The 16758-nt window shown below is 46.1% G+C and overlaps 1 protein-coding gene across 1 annotated transcript; it reads right to left on the minus strand.

The window, feature by feature from the left end:
* Nucleotides 1-514: 514 nt before the first annotated feature.
* Nucleotides 515-10165, minus strand: ASB12 (ankyrin repeat and SOCS box containing 12). The gene is made up of 3 exons (XM_033137073.1): nt 9983-10165; nt 1798-2641; nt 515-747 (listed from the first exon to the last, which is right to left on the minus strand). The coding sequence occupies exons 2-3, from the start codon at nt 2618-2620 to the stop codon at nt 614-616; spliced, it is 957 nt and encodes a 318-aa protein (XP_032992964.1). The 5' UTR covers nt 2621-2641; nt 9983-10165; the 3' UTR covers nt 515-613.
* Between the last annotated feature and the right edge of the window lie 6593 nt (nt 10166-16758).

Consider the following 16758-nt stretch of genomic DNA (forward strand, 5'->3'; position numbering starts at 1 on the left):
CCCCCAATAGATCTGGGTCCCCTCCCTCTGCCTGACTTCGCCATTGCTCCCATGTTGCTGCCAGTCCCGTCACTGCACCTGCACCCTCAACCGTAGCTGCACTGCTTGCTGGCCCAACTTTGTGGTGAGGGTGCAGTCAGTGCATTGTTGGTGGCATGAGTGGGGCTTGGAATCGGGCAAAAGTGAAGCGGGGAGGGGGTCAGATCCGCTGCATGAGGCAAATGGCTTCACCTCGTCTCATGCATGGGCAGACCCTGGTTGCAGTCCAGAACGCCTGGAGGGCACCAGATTGGGGAAGACTGGTCGAGAACACCTTGGCCAGGTACTTTTTAAAAGAATAACAAAATAGGGTGTTTAATCTAGAATATATCTACAGGTTATGGCGAGGTTTTCAGTTTTCATTCCACTTGATCAACTTCTGCTTAAAGAGAAATAAACAGTGTTCTTGCATAATGCAGCATAGGTAATACACACACGCACACACACACACAATTAATCTAAACAATGCCACCAATTCACGCTTCTTTCTATTCTTAGAATGTTCTTTTCTTGCTTTACCCTTAATCAGTTACAATACTTGGTAGCCCTGGGCAGTTCCAACTTTGATCTTCAGTTACGACCGGTGTTTGAGGTAGTTCAGCAGCGACAGTGGGATATCCAGTTGATCCACAGCAAAGGGATGGTTGGCCAGTTTTAGGAACTTCCTGATTGCTAGTCTGCATTGCGACATCAAGGATTTGGGGACAGCTGGAAAGGGGGTGGGGAGGAAAGAAGGAATGGAGAGACTGTGATGATTGTACCAATGAGCTTCCAAGCCCCCCAGAGCTCCTCAATGTCTGAGGCATTAGCCAAGAGCGAAGGCAGGGAGCTGAACAGAAACCTGGGAAGGCACTTTAGAGAAACACCTCAGGTGTTCATAATTTTGCAGTTCTAACATTTACAGTAAATCTACATCCACCTCCTCATGACAGACTGGGAGATGATCTGTCAGACTTGAGTGTCTCCTAATCCTACGTGGAGATGCCAGGGATTGAACCTGGGACTTTCTGCTTGCAAGGCTGATGTTCTACCACTGAGCTATTCCCTAGTATTTGAAGTGTTTGATCAAATTCTGGAGAGCTACCCTGAAAAATATATATGGTGACAGGGGTGAAGCCAATGCACATTCCTTATAGGAAAAGTGGCTGGAGCCAAATACTCTTGGTGGGCAGGGCCACACACCTGACTAGGCATTTACACAATACAGATGGATGGGTCCTAAATTTGCAACTGAGCATATTAAGAGGCCCTTTTAGTTAAATTATCGGCATATCTATTCAATTTAACCAGTATTTGTTAATGTACAAAGTAGTTGCACTTTAGTGAATTTAGTTGGCTGTGTTTGCTTTAACAAGTAGGTACTTTCCAAAGACAAGACATGAATGTCACAATAAAAAACAGCGAACCAAAAACAAACCCCTGTGTTGCAATAAGAACTAATCACAACAATACAAAAACAACACGTAGAAAATATATAACAGAATAATGATATCATTAGCCTACATGTTGTGTTTGTATTGTTGTGACAATAAAAAACAGCGGCTGTGTACACACCATACGTTTAAAGTGCATTTCTCTCCCCCAACAAATCTTGGGAACTGTAGTTTACCCCCTCACAGAGCTACAGTTCCCAGCATCTTAAACAAACTACAATTCCCAGGATTCTTTGAAGGTGTGCACACGCTTTAAAATGTATGGTGCACATACAATCAATAATGGATGTTACCAAATAATAATAATCAAATGGCAAAAAGTTACCTCTTTCTCTGGCCAACAAATCCAGCATCTCAGAGTTCACTGAGATCTTATCGAGCACAATACCCGGTAGGTAAACATTGGCTCCAAAATCTATCAGGAGTTTGACGAATTCCGCTCCACATCCGTGCCTCAAGCAGATTTCCAGGAGACTCTTTGGGTGCTTAATGCGGGTGATCATCTTCTCATCGGTGCAGTTGTAGTTGGGATCTGCACCGTGGAGCAGCAGCATCTTGAAACACTCCAAGTGCCCATAGACAGCGGACAGGTACAAAGGGCCCGAGCAGGCAACAGAGTTGGCCGCCCACTCCGGGACTCTGGCTTTGACATTGGCCTCTGCCCCATGTTCTAAAAGTTCTTGAAGGATGTCGATGTCCCCTTCTCTTGCAGCCGTGAGCAGTGGGGTGCAATTGTTGTGGATGCTGCCAGAAGGACTGGCCCCTGCCTCCAAGAGGGCAATCACGCAGTTGAGGTGGCCGTTGTTGACAGCTGTGAAGAGTGGTGTCTGGGCCTTCACGTCCAGGCTGTCCACTTCGGCTCCATGGGCCAGGAGGACCTTGACGCACCTCACGTGGCCCTTTGAAGCTGCCAGCCGGAGCGGGGTCCCTGGCACCCCCCAGCCGCTCCTGCTGTTAATGAACCGCCTGTATCTCTCTTGGCGCAACAGTTCATCCAGAAGTCTGTAGTTGTCCTGGGAGACGGCGAGATTCAGCTCCTGTCTTTCTTCATCACCTTCTTCATCTTCACTGGGCTGGAGCATGGAGAAAATCTTGGTTATGTCCACCAGGCTCATCTTTGCTTGTCTCTTGAGGGTGATTTTCATCATGAACTGTGCAATGCTAGAGAGCTATAAGGCAAAGCAAATAAACAAAACACAGTCACAATGTCCTGGTTATACATGGGATGCATGTGCGATAGGGGCTCATGGCTGGTGGGAGAGGTGAGCAAAAGTTATTATTATTGTTCATCATTATTATTTCATTTGTCAATTGCTTCCCATGAGGCATGCCGAAGCTACAGTGGTACCTCTGGTTACGTACTTAATTCGTTCTGGAGGTCCGTTCTTAACCTGAAACCATTCTTATCCTGAAGCACCACTTTAGCTAATGGGGCCCCCCGCTGCCCAATTTCTGTTCTCATCCTGAAGCAATGTTCTTAACCTGAGGTACTATTTCTGGGATAGCAGAGTCTGTAACCTGAAGTGTCTATAACCTGAAGCGTCTGTAACCCGAGGTACCACTGTATTTACAATTAAAGCACACATAGGGCAATTGCATATTTGAAAGCAATTATATATTAAAACAATGGGGGGGGGACGGACCAATTATGGGATGCATGCTTGTATGCCCCAGGAGCTGTATGTTCACCATGATGAGTCCAATTTTGTGGAAATCTGCCTCCCCCCTGTTGAGGTCAGACAGGTCCCTTTACAGTTGAACTCCTGGCCTCACTAAAGACTTTTTAATTTTATTTCAGGAGACATTTTAAGTTTATGGGTTTAACCCATTTTTATTTACATTGTACCGTGGTCTTTGCACACTGCTTGGGTACTATATAATTGTCTAAATGCATAAATATATAAGGTAGAACAACAACTTAAACAACATCAACACCATCTCTTATATAAAATTCATTCAAATCCAGCCAGGCACCAACTGGTATCTGTACATGGGTTGCATTTGCAATAGAGTCCTGGGGATCAGCTAATAAGCAGGGATGGGGGTTATTGGAGCTAACGGCCAGTTTTTGAGATTTAGAAAGCAGTCATGGAGATCAAGCTCTCTGGGTTGAGTCACACACGCAGGTACATCACAGACTGCAACAGAAAATGGCTATGTATATATGTGAATGGGGCCAACACTGATGTGATTTATATATAACTTGGCTACCAGAATTCTATTACTCAGATTCGGAAAGAATTACACTGGGTGACTATTCATGGCTAAGCCAAAATAAGCACGCAGGTACTCATCTTTAAAACCACACACAGCTTTTGACCCAAATATATGAAGAATCACCTCCTTCCAAACCATCCTGCCTAAGCCGTAAAAACTTCAGTTATTATTCTTATTATTATTTTTTGATTGATTGATTATAATCTTATTTATTATTCTGACAGTTTTTTTAGTTTTTTTTTTTACTTCTTAGTTACAATAGTCCCTAAGAAGTGTCTGATAAAGATAAAAAGCAACTAAAAACTATAAAATCACATATGACTCAAAATGTCAGCTGGAATTTTAAAAAAGCAGGGTGTTCAGTGGGCACTGGAAGTTCAACATGGAGGGGGCCTGTCTGACCTCAACTGACCTCAACTCTAAGGGATAAAACAGAGCCCACAATACTGAATGCTTGGTTTCTAGCAGATTCAAGCCATGCATCTGAGCCATGGGGGAATCTACTAATAGTGGCTCCCCACAAAGATCTCAGTGAAGAAGAAGAAGAGTTTGGATATGATATCCCGCTTTATCACTACCCAAAGGAGTCTCAAAACGGCTAACATTCTCCTTTCCCTTCCTCCCCCACAACAAACACTCTGTGAGGTGAGTGGGGATGAGAGACTTCAGAGAAGTGTGACTAGCCCAAGGTCACCCAGCAGCTGCATGTGGAGGAGCAGAGACGTGAACCCAGTTCACCAGATTACGAGTCTGCCGCTCTTAACCACTACACCACACTGGCTCTCACAGTGATCCAGCAGGGATATAAGGTATCAGGTATCCTAGAGACAAAATGTTAAGGGCCTTGAAAATGAATACAAGAACCTTGAACCTGGTCCAGTAGTGTACAGGCAGCCACTGCAAGCTTTTGAGTTATGTGCTGGCAATAGTTTGTCCCCTTCAGCGGTCTAGCTGTAGCATTCTCCATCAGCAGGAACCTCCAGACCAGGCCCAAGGATAGCTCCATGTAGAGTGAACTGCAATTACTGAATCTTGAGGATACCAATGCATAAATCAGTGGCCAGACTTTCGCCATCCAAGAACAGTTGTAGCGGATAAAAGGCCTTCGTTACTGCAGGTGTGTTTTGCAGGTGCTCATGCAGAGGTGGGGAAACACAGGCCTAATTGTGACCCTCAATGCCTTTCTATTGGATCCCTGGGATTCTTCCCAAGCAACATCCCTCTCTACCAGGCTGCACCCCTCACTGGACCTGGTCTGCACTCTCCTCCTGTGCTTCTGACTGGTTTGAAAGTATGCTTGAACTTCCTATTGCTTGTCTGATGGAGAGTAGTCTGTCTGTCTGTCTGTCTGTCTCTCCTCGCATGTGTGTACATGCATAAAAACTTGAAACATCTGACTTTTGCATGGTTGGAATCTAGCCTACTCTACAAAGTAAGAGTCATATCCTTTGCTCTACCCACTTTTGTCTCTGGCTCCACCCACGGTTAGCACACTGCCCCCCCCACACCCCCACACCCCAGAAGGTTGGCTATGCCCCTCAGATTGAAATAGTTTCCCCATCTCTGCATTAGAGAGAGAGACATTACTGCAGAAGCACCTTAACAGTTCTGTGTTTAATGTTTTTACTGTGTTTTATTAAATTTGTTTTCTTACATAATTTCAAATCCATTATAAATTACTTTTAAAATGGTACGTCATATGTATTTTGCTTTCAATGTTTTAGCCTTGCTTTAATTTTTGTAAGCCACTTAAAAAAAAAGCAGGGTAGAAATAAATAAAATCTTAATTAATAATAATACCGGTAGTAGTAGTAGTAGTAATAATAATAATAATAATAATAATAATAATAATAATAATGTGTTTCTGCATGAGCCACTGCTTTGCATTTGACTTCATACAAAAAAAAATGTTAGATGGCTCATGAAGGAACAGAATAGGCTGGAGCAGCACTGGATTTAAGGCATTGTGTGCATTTCCCCCGTGCAGGGTGCCAAGCTGAAGGGGATGCAAAATTGAGAAGATCCACAACTGAGAATATGCATTTGGGGCCGCCAAATGTTGGTCTTGCACAGGGCGCAATATTACAAAAGATTACCAATGTCTGCCCCTTGCAGGCAGGATCTTCTGTGAGTGGCCAATTTTTACTCTTACCCTGACACTATTAACATTTTAATCTGTAAAAAACACAAGTGCTTCTGCAACCTGAGACTGGGGTGATAGTGGTGGGGGCTGAATCAGATGTTAGCCAAAAAAAGGGGGCAGAAATATATTCCAGACAGCCAGGGAGGCCCTTTGGAAGCCAATTCCTAGCATTTTTCACTTGAAGGAATGCCAAGCTCCACCTGCCCAGCTACGAAATGCTTTAAGCTCGGAGCAAGAGTAAAAAAAGAATTTCAGTTGCATTCCAACTCCAAAGCATCCAAATATATCCTCTCAGTCAACCACCCTGCTCCTCCATTCCTGCTCCTAAATGAGAGGCCAGAGCCTCCTGCAAAGCATCAATCTCCAGCTGCTCAAATCACGACTTCAGCCTTGACAAGCTCACCCTGGTTTTGGAAACAGCCACCCACAAGCCTTAGTTACAGCCTATCTAGGGAGGCCTGTACCAAGATCCTGGGACTGGAGCAAGTCCCCTGGGAGGAAAGGTTGCAACATGTGATTTGGAGAAAATGGGGAGGTTTATTCTCTCCCTCTCACAATACTCGAACTCAGGGAATACAGGAGATAAAAAAAACCAAATACAGAACCTAAAAACCACTCACCAGCCATACCACTGAAAAGAACTATATCTAAAAAGGATTGGGAAATTGAAAATATTTAGGCTGGTGTTTGTTGAAAGGGCAATATAAGAATGTAAGATCAGGCCAATGGCCCCTCTAGCCCAGCATCCTGTTCACACAGTGGCTAACCAAACGCTTATGAAAAACCATCAGGCAAGACCTGAACACAAGAGCCTTCTCCCCTCCTGGGGTTACCAGCAGCTGCTGATTTCAGAAGTATTCAGAGCACAGCCTCCATCATGGCCAGTAAGTAGCCAAGGACAGCCTTATTATTCATGAATTTTAAGCTACACGAGTTGGTAGCCATCATTACCTCTTGTGGAAGCACGTTCCATTGCTTAACTTTGAAGTGCATGAAGAAGCACTTCCTTTTTAAATTGTCCTTAATGATTATCTTTCAACATTCAGATTCCTTGAATATCCACGAGTTCTAGAGTTATGAGATACAGGGCGGGGGGACAGGATGGAAGTTTTTTTCCAGGCCATGCACAACTTTATGAATTTCTATCATGTCACCTCTTACTCACCTTTACCCTTAACTAAAATATCCCAAACCCAGCAACCTTTCCTCATAGGGGCATTGCATGATCATTTTGGATGCCCTTTTCTGAACCTTTTCCAGCTCTGCAATATCTTTTCTGAGGTGATGCGATCAGAACTGTGAACTGTACAGTCATACCTCAGGTTGCGAACGCTGTGGGTTGCAGTTTTTCGGGTTGCGCTTTTGCCGAACCCGGAAGTACCGGAACGGGTTACTTCCGGGTTTCGGCGCTTGCGCATGCTCAGAAATGCCAAATCGTGACCCGTGCATGCGCAGAAGCGGCGCTGCGGGTTGTGAACGCTGTGGGTTGCGAACGTGCCTCCCGCACGGATCACGTTCGCATCCACTGTATTCCAAATGAGCTTGCAAGCCTATATAGAAAGGCATTGTGATGATTTATTTCCAATTCCTTTCCTAATGACCCCTCACATGGAATTTGCCTTTTTCACAGCTGCCGCACACTGGGTTGGCACCTTCATTGAGCTACCTACTATGACCCCAAGGTCTCATTCCTGGTCAGTCACCTCCAGTTCAAACCCCATGAGTGTACATGTGAAATTAAGATGTATTTATTGTTTTGCCCCAACATGTTTCCCTTTACACTTGTTTACACTGGATTGCATTTGCCATTCTACTTATCATTCATTCTGTTTGGAGAGGTCCTTTTGGAGCTCTTCACAACCCTTTTGTATTAAGGATTCTGAACAATTTAGTACCATCCACCAACTTGGCCACTTCACTGCTCACCCCTCACTCCAGATCATTTATTAACAAGTTAAAAAAAACACAGTTCCCAATACCGATCTTTGGAGGACTGCATCTTCTACATCCCTCCATTCAGAGAATTGTCCATTTATTCCTACTCTCTGCTTCCTGCTACTTAACCAGCTCCTGATCCACAAGAGGACCTCTCATTTTATTCCAGGACAACAATGTGGGCACTAGGTGAGCTTCTTTAGGGAAACCATTTCCGAGCTGAGGGGACCACCACCAAAGAGGCCTCATGGCTGCCCTCCAAACTTCATGCTGGGGCAGCATACAGAGAGAGGCCTACCATAATGAGTTTAATGTAAAGAGGGGTACATACAAGAGCGGTGTTCTGTACAGTTGTGCAGGACCTCAGCTCTGGGGTCCAGAGCCTCACAGCACAGGTCAATCTTCCCCACCCTAAATGACAACTCAGGAAGCAGCAGATGATGGGACCAGCAGCAAACAGGTGCAGCTTGCCACAGCATCCTTTATTTTCTTCTCGTTATTATTATTCCTTTTAAAGTCGGGGTGGCCAGCAAGGCCAGTACATTATTAGAAATGCTTGTTTTGTTATCTTTACTTTAACCACATTATCCTTTTCTGCAACAAAATGGGGCTCATTCCTAAATCAAGTCATTTAGCTTCAGGGCAGCAGACACAAACCCAATTTTATTCCCAATATCAGGATCATGCTATAGGTGAGTCTAAAAGTAAAACTGCACGTGAATAGAGTATTTATTTTCTTATTGAAAATAATAATGATCATCATCATCATCATCATCATCCGAGTTGGCCAGAATGTCTTTTAGTTTTAACATGTAAGGCAGAGCTTTCTAAACTTTACATGTTGGTGACACACTTTTTAGACATGCATCATTTTGTGACACAGTAATTCAGTTTTACTAGCAAACCGGAATCAAAACAACTCATTTCCAGCCCTGGGAGGAACGCAGGGAGCAGTCGCACGATAAACCTACACACTTCAGCTGACACACTAACATGTCACAACACACCGTTTGGAAAGCTCTGATATAAGGAATGTAAAGAGCCGGGTGTAAAGAATGGTGTATGGGGGGTGGGGAATGTTAATTGTGTGTTTCACAACCGAAGTAATAAATGTCTGTCTAAGGAAGCCCCTGTGAGAGCATTAAGGCTAGGGTCTAAACAAGGCTGTCATTGAGCATCTGCTTTGCATGCAGAAAGTTCCATGTTTAATTCCCAGCATCTCCAGTTGGGGTTGGGAATGTATCGAATTCTGGAATTCTGGAGATGCTGCCATTCAGTGTAGACAAAACTAAGCTAGATAGATCAAAGGTTTAAGTATAAGGCAGATTCCTATGTTCCCAGATTTAATATTATTATTTGCATTATTATTTAGTCTGCAAATCACGTTCCACATAATATGCCCCAAGGGTAATTTACAGGCATATCCTTCAAAACAGGCAAAATAATTTCTGTAACAGTTACAAGGGCCATCAAGTGCAGTTTTTGAAATTTGTGTTAATACATAATTTTAATCAGCTGAATGGCCCTGAGATGCACTTATTCCTTCCACGATCCCTACATCAGTATGATAATAGAGGTTGGACTGGGACCTGGGAAACCAGGGTTCAAATCCTTGATCAGTCCTGAAGTTCATTGGGTGACCTTGAACCAGTTGCTAGCTTTCAGCCTAACCTACCACACAGGGAGGTTGTGAGGGTGAAATGAGGGAGGAGAACCATGAGTGCCACCTTGGAAGAAAAAGGTGGACAAAAATGCAAAAAAATAAATCTGCACAATGACTGTACAGGAACGTAATACGTCTGTTGTCGGTGGAGGCATGCAGAGGAACTCGGAATTAGAATCTTGAAAGGATTGCACCACCATTTCTCAGGGCTTCCTGTCCGAAAACAACAGCAAAACCCATTCTACAAACAAACAAATTTCACTTCATATCAGGGGAAAATATTCTGGTTTTGTCCATGTACTAGGATTAATTGTCCCCTTCCCGCCCCCCAAGCGTCGCAATTCATCCCCGTCACCTCCTCCGCTCAATAGGCCAGGCCAAGTGGGCAGCGATTCAGCGCGTAGAAAGAGAACGTGGGAGTTGCTTGTAGGCGCACGTGTGAACCGGGACCAACTCCCAGCCGCCCCGGGAAAAAACCGATCTGCCTCTCCAGGTGGAGTCATGGCCAGGCGGGTGGAGAGACGGGGAGGCCACCTGGCTGAAGATACTCACGAGCTGGTTGCTGGCCGGGCGGGTTGCGAGTCGCTTGGCCGTGCCTCGACGGAGCGGTGTCTGGTTAGCCGCCGGCCAGCCCGCCTACGTCGCCGCTGGGCCTCTGTGAGGTCGCTGGGCACCAGCTAGGGCAAGGGACTGTCCCACATCGCGGGTTTCTCCCTGGGCCGGAATAGCGAGAGAAGGGTAAGGGACCAGGGGGATGGCCGTCGGGGCACCGACTAGGAAGGAAAGCGAAGGCTAGCGCCAGCCGGCTAAATGGACAGCTGCGCTGCTGCCGGCCGCCGATCAAATAAGGGCTCTCGGGCTAATTTTAGCCCCCTGCTTGGGCGTCTTATCTGACAACTTCCATTCTTGGAAAGTGCAGCCTGCAGGAGGCAAGTTAGAAGGGCTTCCCAATAGCACACGGGACGCATGGCGCCGATCAGCCTTTTGGTGCCCTGCCGGTCTTTTGGACTACCACTCCCATCATCCCCAGGGACTGCCGTCCAAAGCACAGGAACATATTGAGTCTGATAATCCAGCTCCGTGTTGCCTACTTTGATAGGCAGCAGCTCTCTAGCGTTTCAGGCGGGGGTCTTTTCCAGCCTTGCCTGGAGATGCCACAGGGGACTGAACCTGGGGCCATTTGCATGCCAAGCAGGTGCTCCACCACTGAGCTGCAACCCTCCCCCACCAGAGGGCACTAGGCTGACGAAGCCTTCCCCATATCGGTTCCCTTGCATGGGGATTTAGCAAAGTGGATGAGCAGGTTATGGTGGTAACAAGGCACTGTCGGCAACAAGATCTCAGGCCTGGAAGAGATTTGCAGTGCCAGGATTCAGCCCAGGAGAATGATGCATGTGGCTGCAGTGTGGTGTGGTGTAGTGGTTAAGAGCGGTAGACTCGTAATCTGGGGAACTGGGTTCGCATCTCCGCTCCTCCACATGCAGCTGCTGGGTGACCTTGGGCTAGTCACACTTCTCTGAAGTCTCTCAGCCCCACTCACCTCACAGAGTGTTTGTTGTGGGGGAGGAAGGGAAAGGAGAATGTTAGCTGCTTTGAGACTCCTTCGGGTAGTGATAAAGCGGGATATCAAATCCAAACTCTTCTTCTTCTGCATACTCTTCTTGGCCCTGAGTGGCCCCACAGCCTAGTTCAGGGATGAGGAGGAGCCTGGTAGCCTCCAGTCAGGGGTGTCAACTGGAATAAAATATTGGAGGGGAGGGTCCAGGTAAGCCCCACCCCGCATAATCAATCACAAGATGTGGCACGCACAAACACTATTTGAATGGCAATGCCCATCAACTTGAGGGAGGCCAAACCACCTCAAACACACCTACAGACGGAAGTATCCTATCACCTCAGCCTTTTCTCGACAAAAATACTTTTCAACTGAGTTGGTTCAAACATTCAGCCACCACTTACCAAGTGTTCAGGGATCAAGTCCAGGGGAAATCTAATGATATCTGCATTATTTATTTAATTATTGCCGTTATACTCCACCCTTTCTCTCCCAAGGAGCTTATGGTGGCATACATGATTCACCCCCCTACTCATGAGGTAGGTTAGACTGAAAGTGGCAATGACTAGACCAAGTCCACCCAGTGAGCTTCATGGCTAAGTGGGGTTTTGAACTCTGGTCTCTCCCAGGCCCTCATCCAACTCTCTAACCACTACACCAAACTCTTTCTCAGCCCTGGTTGATGCCTTTAAAGGTAAAGGTAACCCTGACCATTAGTTCTAGTCGCGGACAACTCTGGGGTTGCGGTGCTCATCTCGCTCTATAGGCCGAGGGAGCTGGCGTTTGTCCGCAGACAGGTTCTAGGTCATGTGGCTAGCATGACCAAGCCACTTCTGGCGAACCAGAGCAGCACATGGAAATGCTGTTTACCTCCCCGCCAGAGCGGTACCTATTTATCTACTTGCGCTTTGACGTGCTTTCAAACTGTTAGGTGGGCAGGAGCAGGGACCGAGGAACAGGAGCTCACCCCGTCGTGGGGATTCGAACCGCCGGCCTTCTGATCGGCAAGCCCTAGGCTCAGTAGTTTAGACCACAGTGCCACCTGCTTCCCTTGGTTGATGCCTTTAGGATTAATGAATCTCACACATCCGGTCTGGAGAGGGAGAATAATGTTCTGCATTGCCCGTGTCACATATAGCCTACTGTACACTTGTCGTCCCGTGAGCATCATTGGTCAAATAATTTCATGGGACAGAAGTAAAATGAGATGGGCAACAAAGGCTCCTGCAACTCTGAGACAACAACAACAACATTATCATCTGTCTCCCCAGTGTGTTTGGTTTATTATTAGACTCGGGAGAGAACGTGTTGCTAAAGCCATCTGCTGCAGACTCGCAATGCCATTAAAGTGCCTGCAGGTTTAGAGATGTGTTTGCTTACTTGATTAACATGAGGATGGGATCCGGTGGGGAAGCTGGGCAATTTCAGAACTTGGACTTAATGTGTTTTGGATGGCTCCCTTTTAGGCCAGGTGTGGGCTTCAAAGGGTAGATGGGGATCTACTGGTAGATCTATGTGTGCACTGCAAGTTAGATCAACAAGGATTTCTTATTCCTGGCTGTTTAATGATGGCAACAGCAAAATGAATCACTAAATTATAGTGCTGAAATGGGGTGGGTGGGAAACCCCATGAATGGATTTGTTTGTTTGTTTGTTTATGCTTTTTATATCTCACCTTTCCTCCAAGGAGGTCAATGGCTCTATCCCATCCCCCATTTTATCCTCACAACAACCCTGTGAGGTAGGCTGAGAGGCAGTGACTGGCCCAAGGTCACCCAAAGATCTTCATGGCTGTGTGGGAGTTTGAACCCTGGTGTCCTCAGTCCAGTCCATCACCCTAACAACCATGCCACACTGGTTTTGTATGCAAGGACTGAGCTCAGTTCAGGTCTGGGACTGGAAACAAAAGCCTGAGCTCAAGATTATGTAATGTTAACTATATGTCTTCTGCATCAGGCTTCAGCTGATGAATCTCAGGGTTACACTTTTGCACCACAGATTAGATCCTGCAAGTTGAAGTTTGCTGTTTCCTGCTTTAGAAGGAAATGTGTATCACTTCAGCTGCGAGCTGGGGTGTCCCATCCCATTTCAGCACCTGAAGTGAAGTGGGAATATGTCACTCTCTGCCTTTCTGCTGCACCCCCTTGTCCACCCTGCCACTTCTGCCACTGCCAAAACTTGGCCTTCTGCCAAGGCCCTGATGCTCATCTCCTCTGCTTCAGCGGTGGGAAGGATGAGTGGAAATGCAAAGGTGCTATCCTGCCCCACTTTCACTGAACTTAACAAGGGCTGGGGGCATGGGCATAGCCATGATTTTTGTTAGGGGACAGGCTTTTGTTGGGGGGGGCAGAACCTCAGATTTGTATTGATTTAGGGGGGCAGCTGCCCCCACCGCTTGGCTATGTGGGGGTGTTCCACAATGCTTTCCTCAGATTCATAGGAACTGTAGTTAAGAGTGCTGGGAATTGTAGCTGTGCAAGGAATAACGTGCTTTAAATGTGTTGTGTGCACACAGCCAAAGGTGCCCCCCCCAAGAAGGTGTAGGAAACAGCAGCTATGCTTACAGCTATGTGCTACTATTGTGACCCTTGGTCTAAGTTGCATCTTGCATTGCAGATCCTACACTATTTAGAAGGTTGGATTGGAGGACCTTCAAGATACCTTCCAACACAATTTTTAAAAATGTTTTTAGCACATAGCTGGAAACAGTGCAGACTCAAAAGTGACAGAGGTTTCTGGTCTGGCACTTGAGTGCTCAATGGGCCAGTCAATGAACTATCATCACACACAGACATCCTGCAAGCTGTCCTGTGGCAAGGTGTGGGTTGCATAAGGATTTCACCTTTCCCTTCCCTGTGGTCATTGGCACCTCTCTTGAGCAAGTTCTCTTCCCTCAGTTTTCACCAGTTTACCATGTAGAATATTAGTATTTCAGTGTCAGCCATGCGCCAGTGCTTGAAGGCACCAATGCACTGAATGAGAGCATCAGACCTGCTCCTGAAATACCTTCTGTAGGCATGATAGAAAGCAGCAGGTACACCAGGTTTCCACTTGTGTTCAGTGACAGAACTGGGCGTGTAGAATACTGAGGCCTGGGGCATGTGGGGAGCGCCTGCTTCTCAAAACTGAACAACTGTGGTTTGCACTACGCTTTTAGGATTAGAGCAGGAACCTGTGCACTCCATAGATGTTATTGGACTCCAGCTCCCAGCTCCAGGCAGTACAGCCAGTGGTCAAGGATGATGGGAGTTGTACTCCAACAACATCTGGAGGGCTACAGTTTTCCCATCCTTAGATTAGGTGGGGCTTTTGCAAGCATGGGAGCCTGTAGCCCTCCAAAGGTTGAATTAACTTCCATCAGACTCAGGCAGTGTGGCTGACTAGAGTTCCCATCCAGTAACATCTGGAGGGCCTAGCTCAGTGAGTGTAGTACGTAGGAGGCTTTAGTCTAAGCATGTCTCTTGGACATTAAAAGACTGAAGAAATGGTTGATCACATTAAAGAGTGTGTGGCTATTCATGCAGCAGCAGTTTAGCCAGCCTTATCAGCCTCCTCCTCCCCCCCCCTCCCAGGGAAAGGCATTCTTGGATTTAGACTGGATGATTCCAAACCTTAATAAAAACAAACTGCCAGGAGAATTTATCTGACAGGTTGAAGGGTTTTTATCAGGACTTTGAAGTGGTAAATAAACAAACTAAATTAGTCACATAAGAAAGATTTCCTAGGATGGAAGAAAGAGAGCATTCCTTGGGGTTGGCTCTGATTCTGGAGGCAACCCTGGCCTGATATTTGAGGCAGGGGGGCAGGGGGCAAAGGAGTGTGTGTGGGAAAGAAAACAACTTATGCAAAGTGTATAATGCACTATTAATTTATTTTTCAGCACAGTATGTTTGATAAAAAAAAATAAGGTAGATTATTGCTCCTCCTCTGTGAGAGGCGAATTGCATTATAATGTGATGTTTTCACTTCACACAAAAATATTTGGGGGGTGGATCACACACCTGGAGGGGGACTTTGGGGAGGGGGATCTGAAGGCATGAAGAGCTGAGATTTATCAGGGCTAACTATTTCACTGATCTAGGCAAAAGTTAGTTTTTGTATATTGGAATGATGGTGACTATGTTGCCTTTTGGGAATGTGTCCTGATTGTCACCCACTGAATGGAGCAAATGGAAGCAGCTAAAACTAGGAGAAATTGGGGAGGAAGAAGGGACAGACATGATCATTTGAGGAAATATCACTTTAACTTAAGCATAGAATTGTAGAGTTGGAAGGGACCACAAGGACCATCTAATGCAGGAGCCTTTTTGCCTAACATGGGACTCAAACCCATGACCCTGGGATTAAGAGTTCTCATGCTGTACTAACTGAGCTACTGGTCTGAATGTAGAAGGGCCAAGATTCCCAGATCCATCACCCCTTAAAGTAAAGCAGGTCTGGGGAACATGTGGCTCTTCAGTTGTTGTTGGACAGAAACTTCCTTCAGCCCCAGACAGCATGGCCAATGGTCAGGGATGATGTGAACAGTAGTCCAAAAATATGCAGAGGGCCACAGGCTCCCCAGTCCTGAAACAGAGGACTTCTTCCAATAGGGGAAAATAAAGTAGGAATCATGATCCACTCACTGGGCACCACTGTTTAAGGATATTGATAAGCCGGAAGCTGTGCAGAGGAGGGCAACCAAGATTATCAAGGGTCTGGAAACCAAGCCTTATGAGGAACAGTGGAAGTTGGGTATGTTTACCCTGGATAAAAGGAGACTGAGAGGGAGATATGAATAGCCACCTTTAAATATCTAAAGGCCGGTCACATGGAAGACAGAGCAAGCTCATTTTCTCCTGCACCAGAGGGTAGAACCCAAATGAATGGATTTAAGAAAACTTAAAAGAAAAGACAGTGGAACGGACCCCCTTGGTACATGGTGGAGTTTCCTTCCTTGGAAGTTTTAGAGCACACCTTTGATCTGTGCTTTTGTTGAGATTCCTGCTCTGCAGGGGATTGAACTAGATGACTCTCAGGGATCGATAGCCATATTCAAATATCTGAGGGGTTCTCACATGGATTACATAGAAAGCTTGTTTCTTTTCTGCCCCAGGGAGTGGGACCGGAACCAATGGAGTCCATTTGCAAGAAAGGAGATTGCAAAAACTAAATATTAGGAAAAACATTTTGATGGTGAGAGCCATTCAACAGTGGGACAGACTACAGTTTTATGATTCTATGACCACCATGGGCTTAACAGAGGAGTGGTGAACATATGTTCCTGACATGTTTTGGGAGCACAACTCATACCATCCTGATTGTTGGCTAGGGGATAACAAAGTCCAACAACACTCGGAGGACAGGCTTCCCATCCCTGACTCAGAGGCTTGCTTTCTACTGTTTGTAGTTTAGATTGCATAGGGCAGTGCTGAGGAACCTGTGGCTTTCCAGGGCAGTTGAATTCCAGCTCCCATCAGCCCCAGTATAGCCTGTGTTCAGGGATGGTGGGGCCTTTAATTCAGCAGCATTTGGAGAGACACAGCACTGGCTGAAGCAGGATGTTAAAGCATGAAATAATAGTGCCCTTCTTATGAGCAACACAATATATATGCAGCAGAGCTTCCCTCTCCCTCTTTAATATGCCTAATTTGAACAAAAAGGTTATGTTTCCCCTGCCTTTCCTGCTCTAAGCCTCTAGAGGGCACAATGGTACTAGATGTTCTGGAAGGAAGACCAAAATCCTGTATTACCAAGCTAAAGAATTGTTGCCAATTGCTGGATAAGAGTAGGA

This window comes from Lacerta agilis, chromosome Z (assembly GCF_009819535.1).
Source record: "Lacerta agilis isolate rLacAgi1 chromosome Z, rLacAgi1.pri, whole genome shotgun sequence".
Classification (NCBI taxonomy): domain Eukaryota; kingdom Metazoa; phylum Chordata; class Lepidosauria; order Squamata; family Lacertidae; genus Lacerta; species Lacerta agilis.

Excerpts from the sequence above, each read along its gene's own strand:
- ASB12 (XM_033137073.1), bottom strand. The coding sequence starts at position 2,620 with ATGATGAAAATCACCCTCAAGAGACAAGCAAAGATGAGCCTGGTGGAC. Across the intron at positions 748-1,797 it reads TTTGTTGGCCAGAGAAAGAG|CTGTCCCCAAATCCTTGATG; the intron begins GTAACTTTTTGC and ends CCCCCTTTCCAG.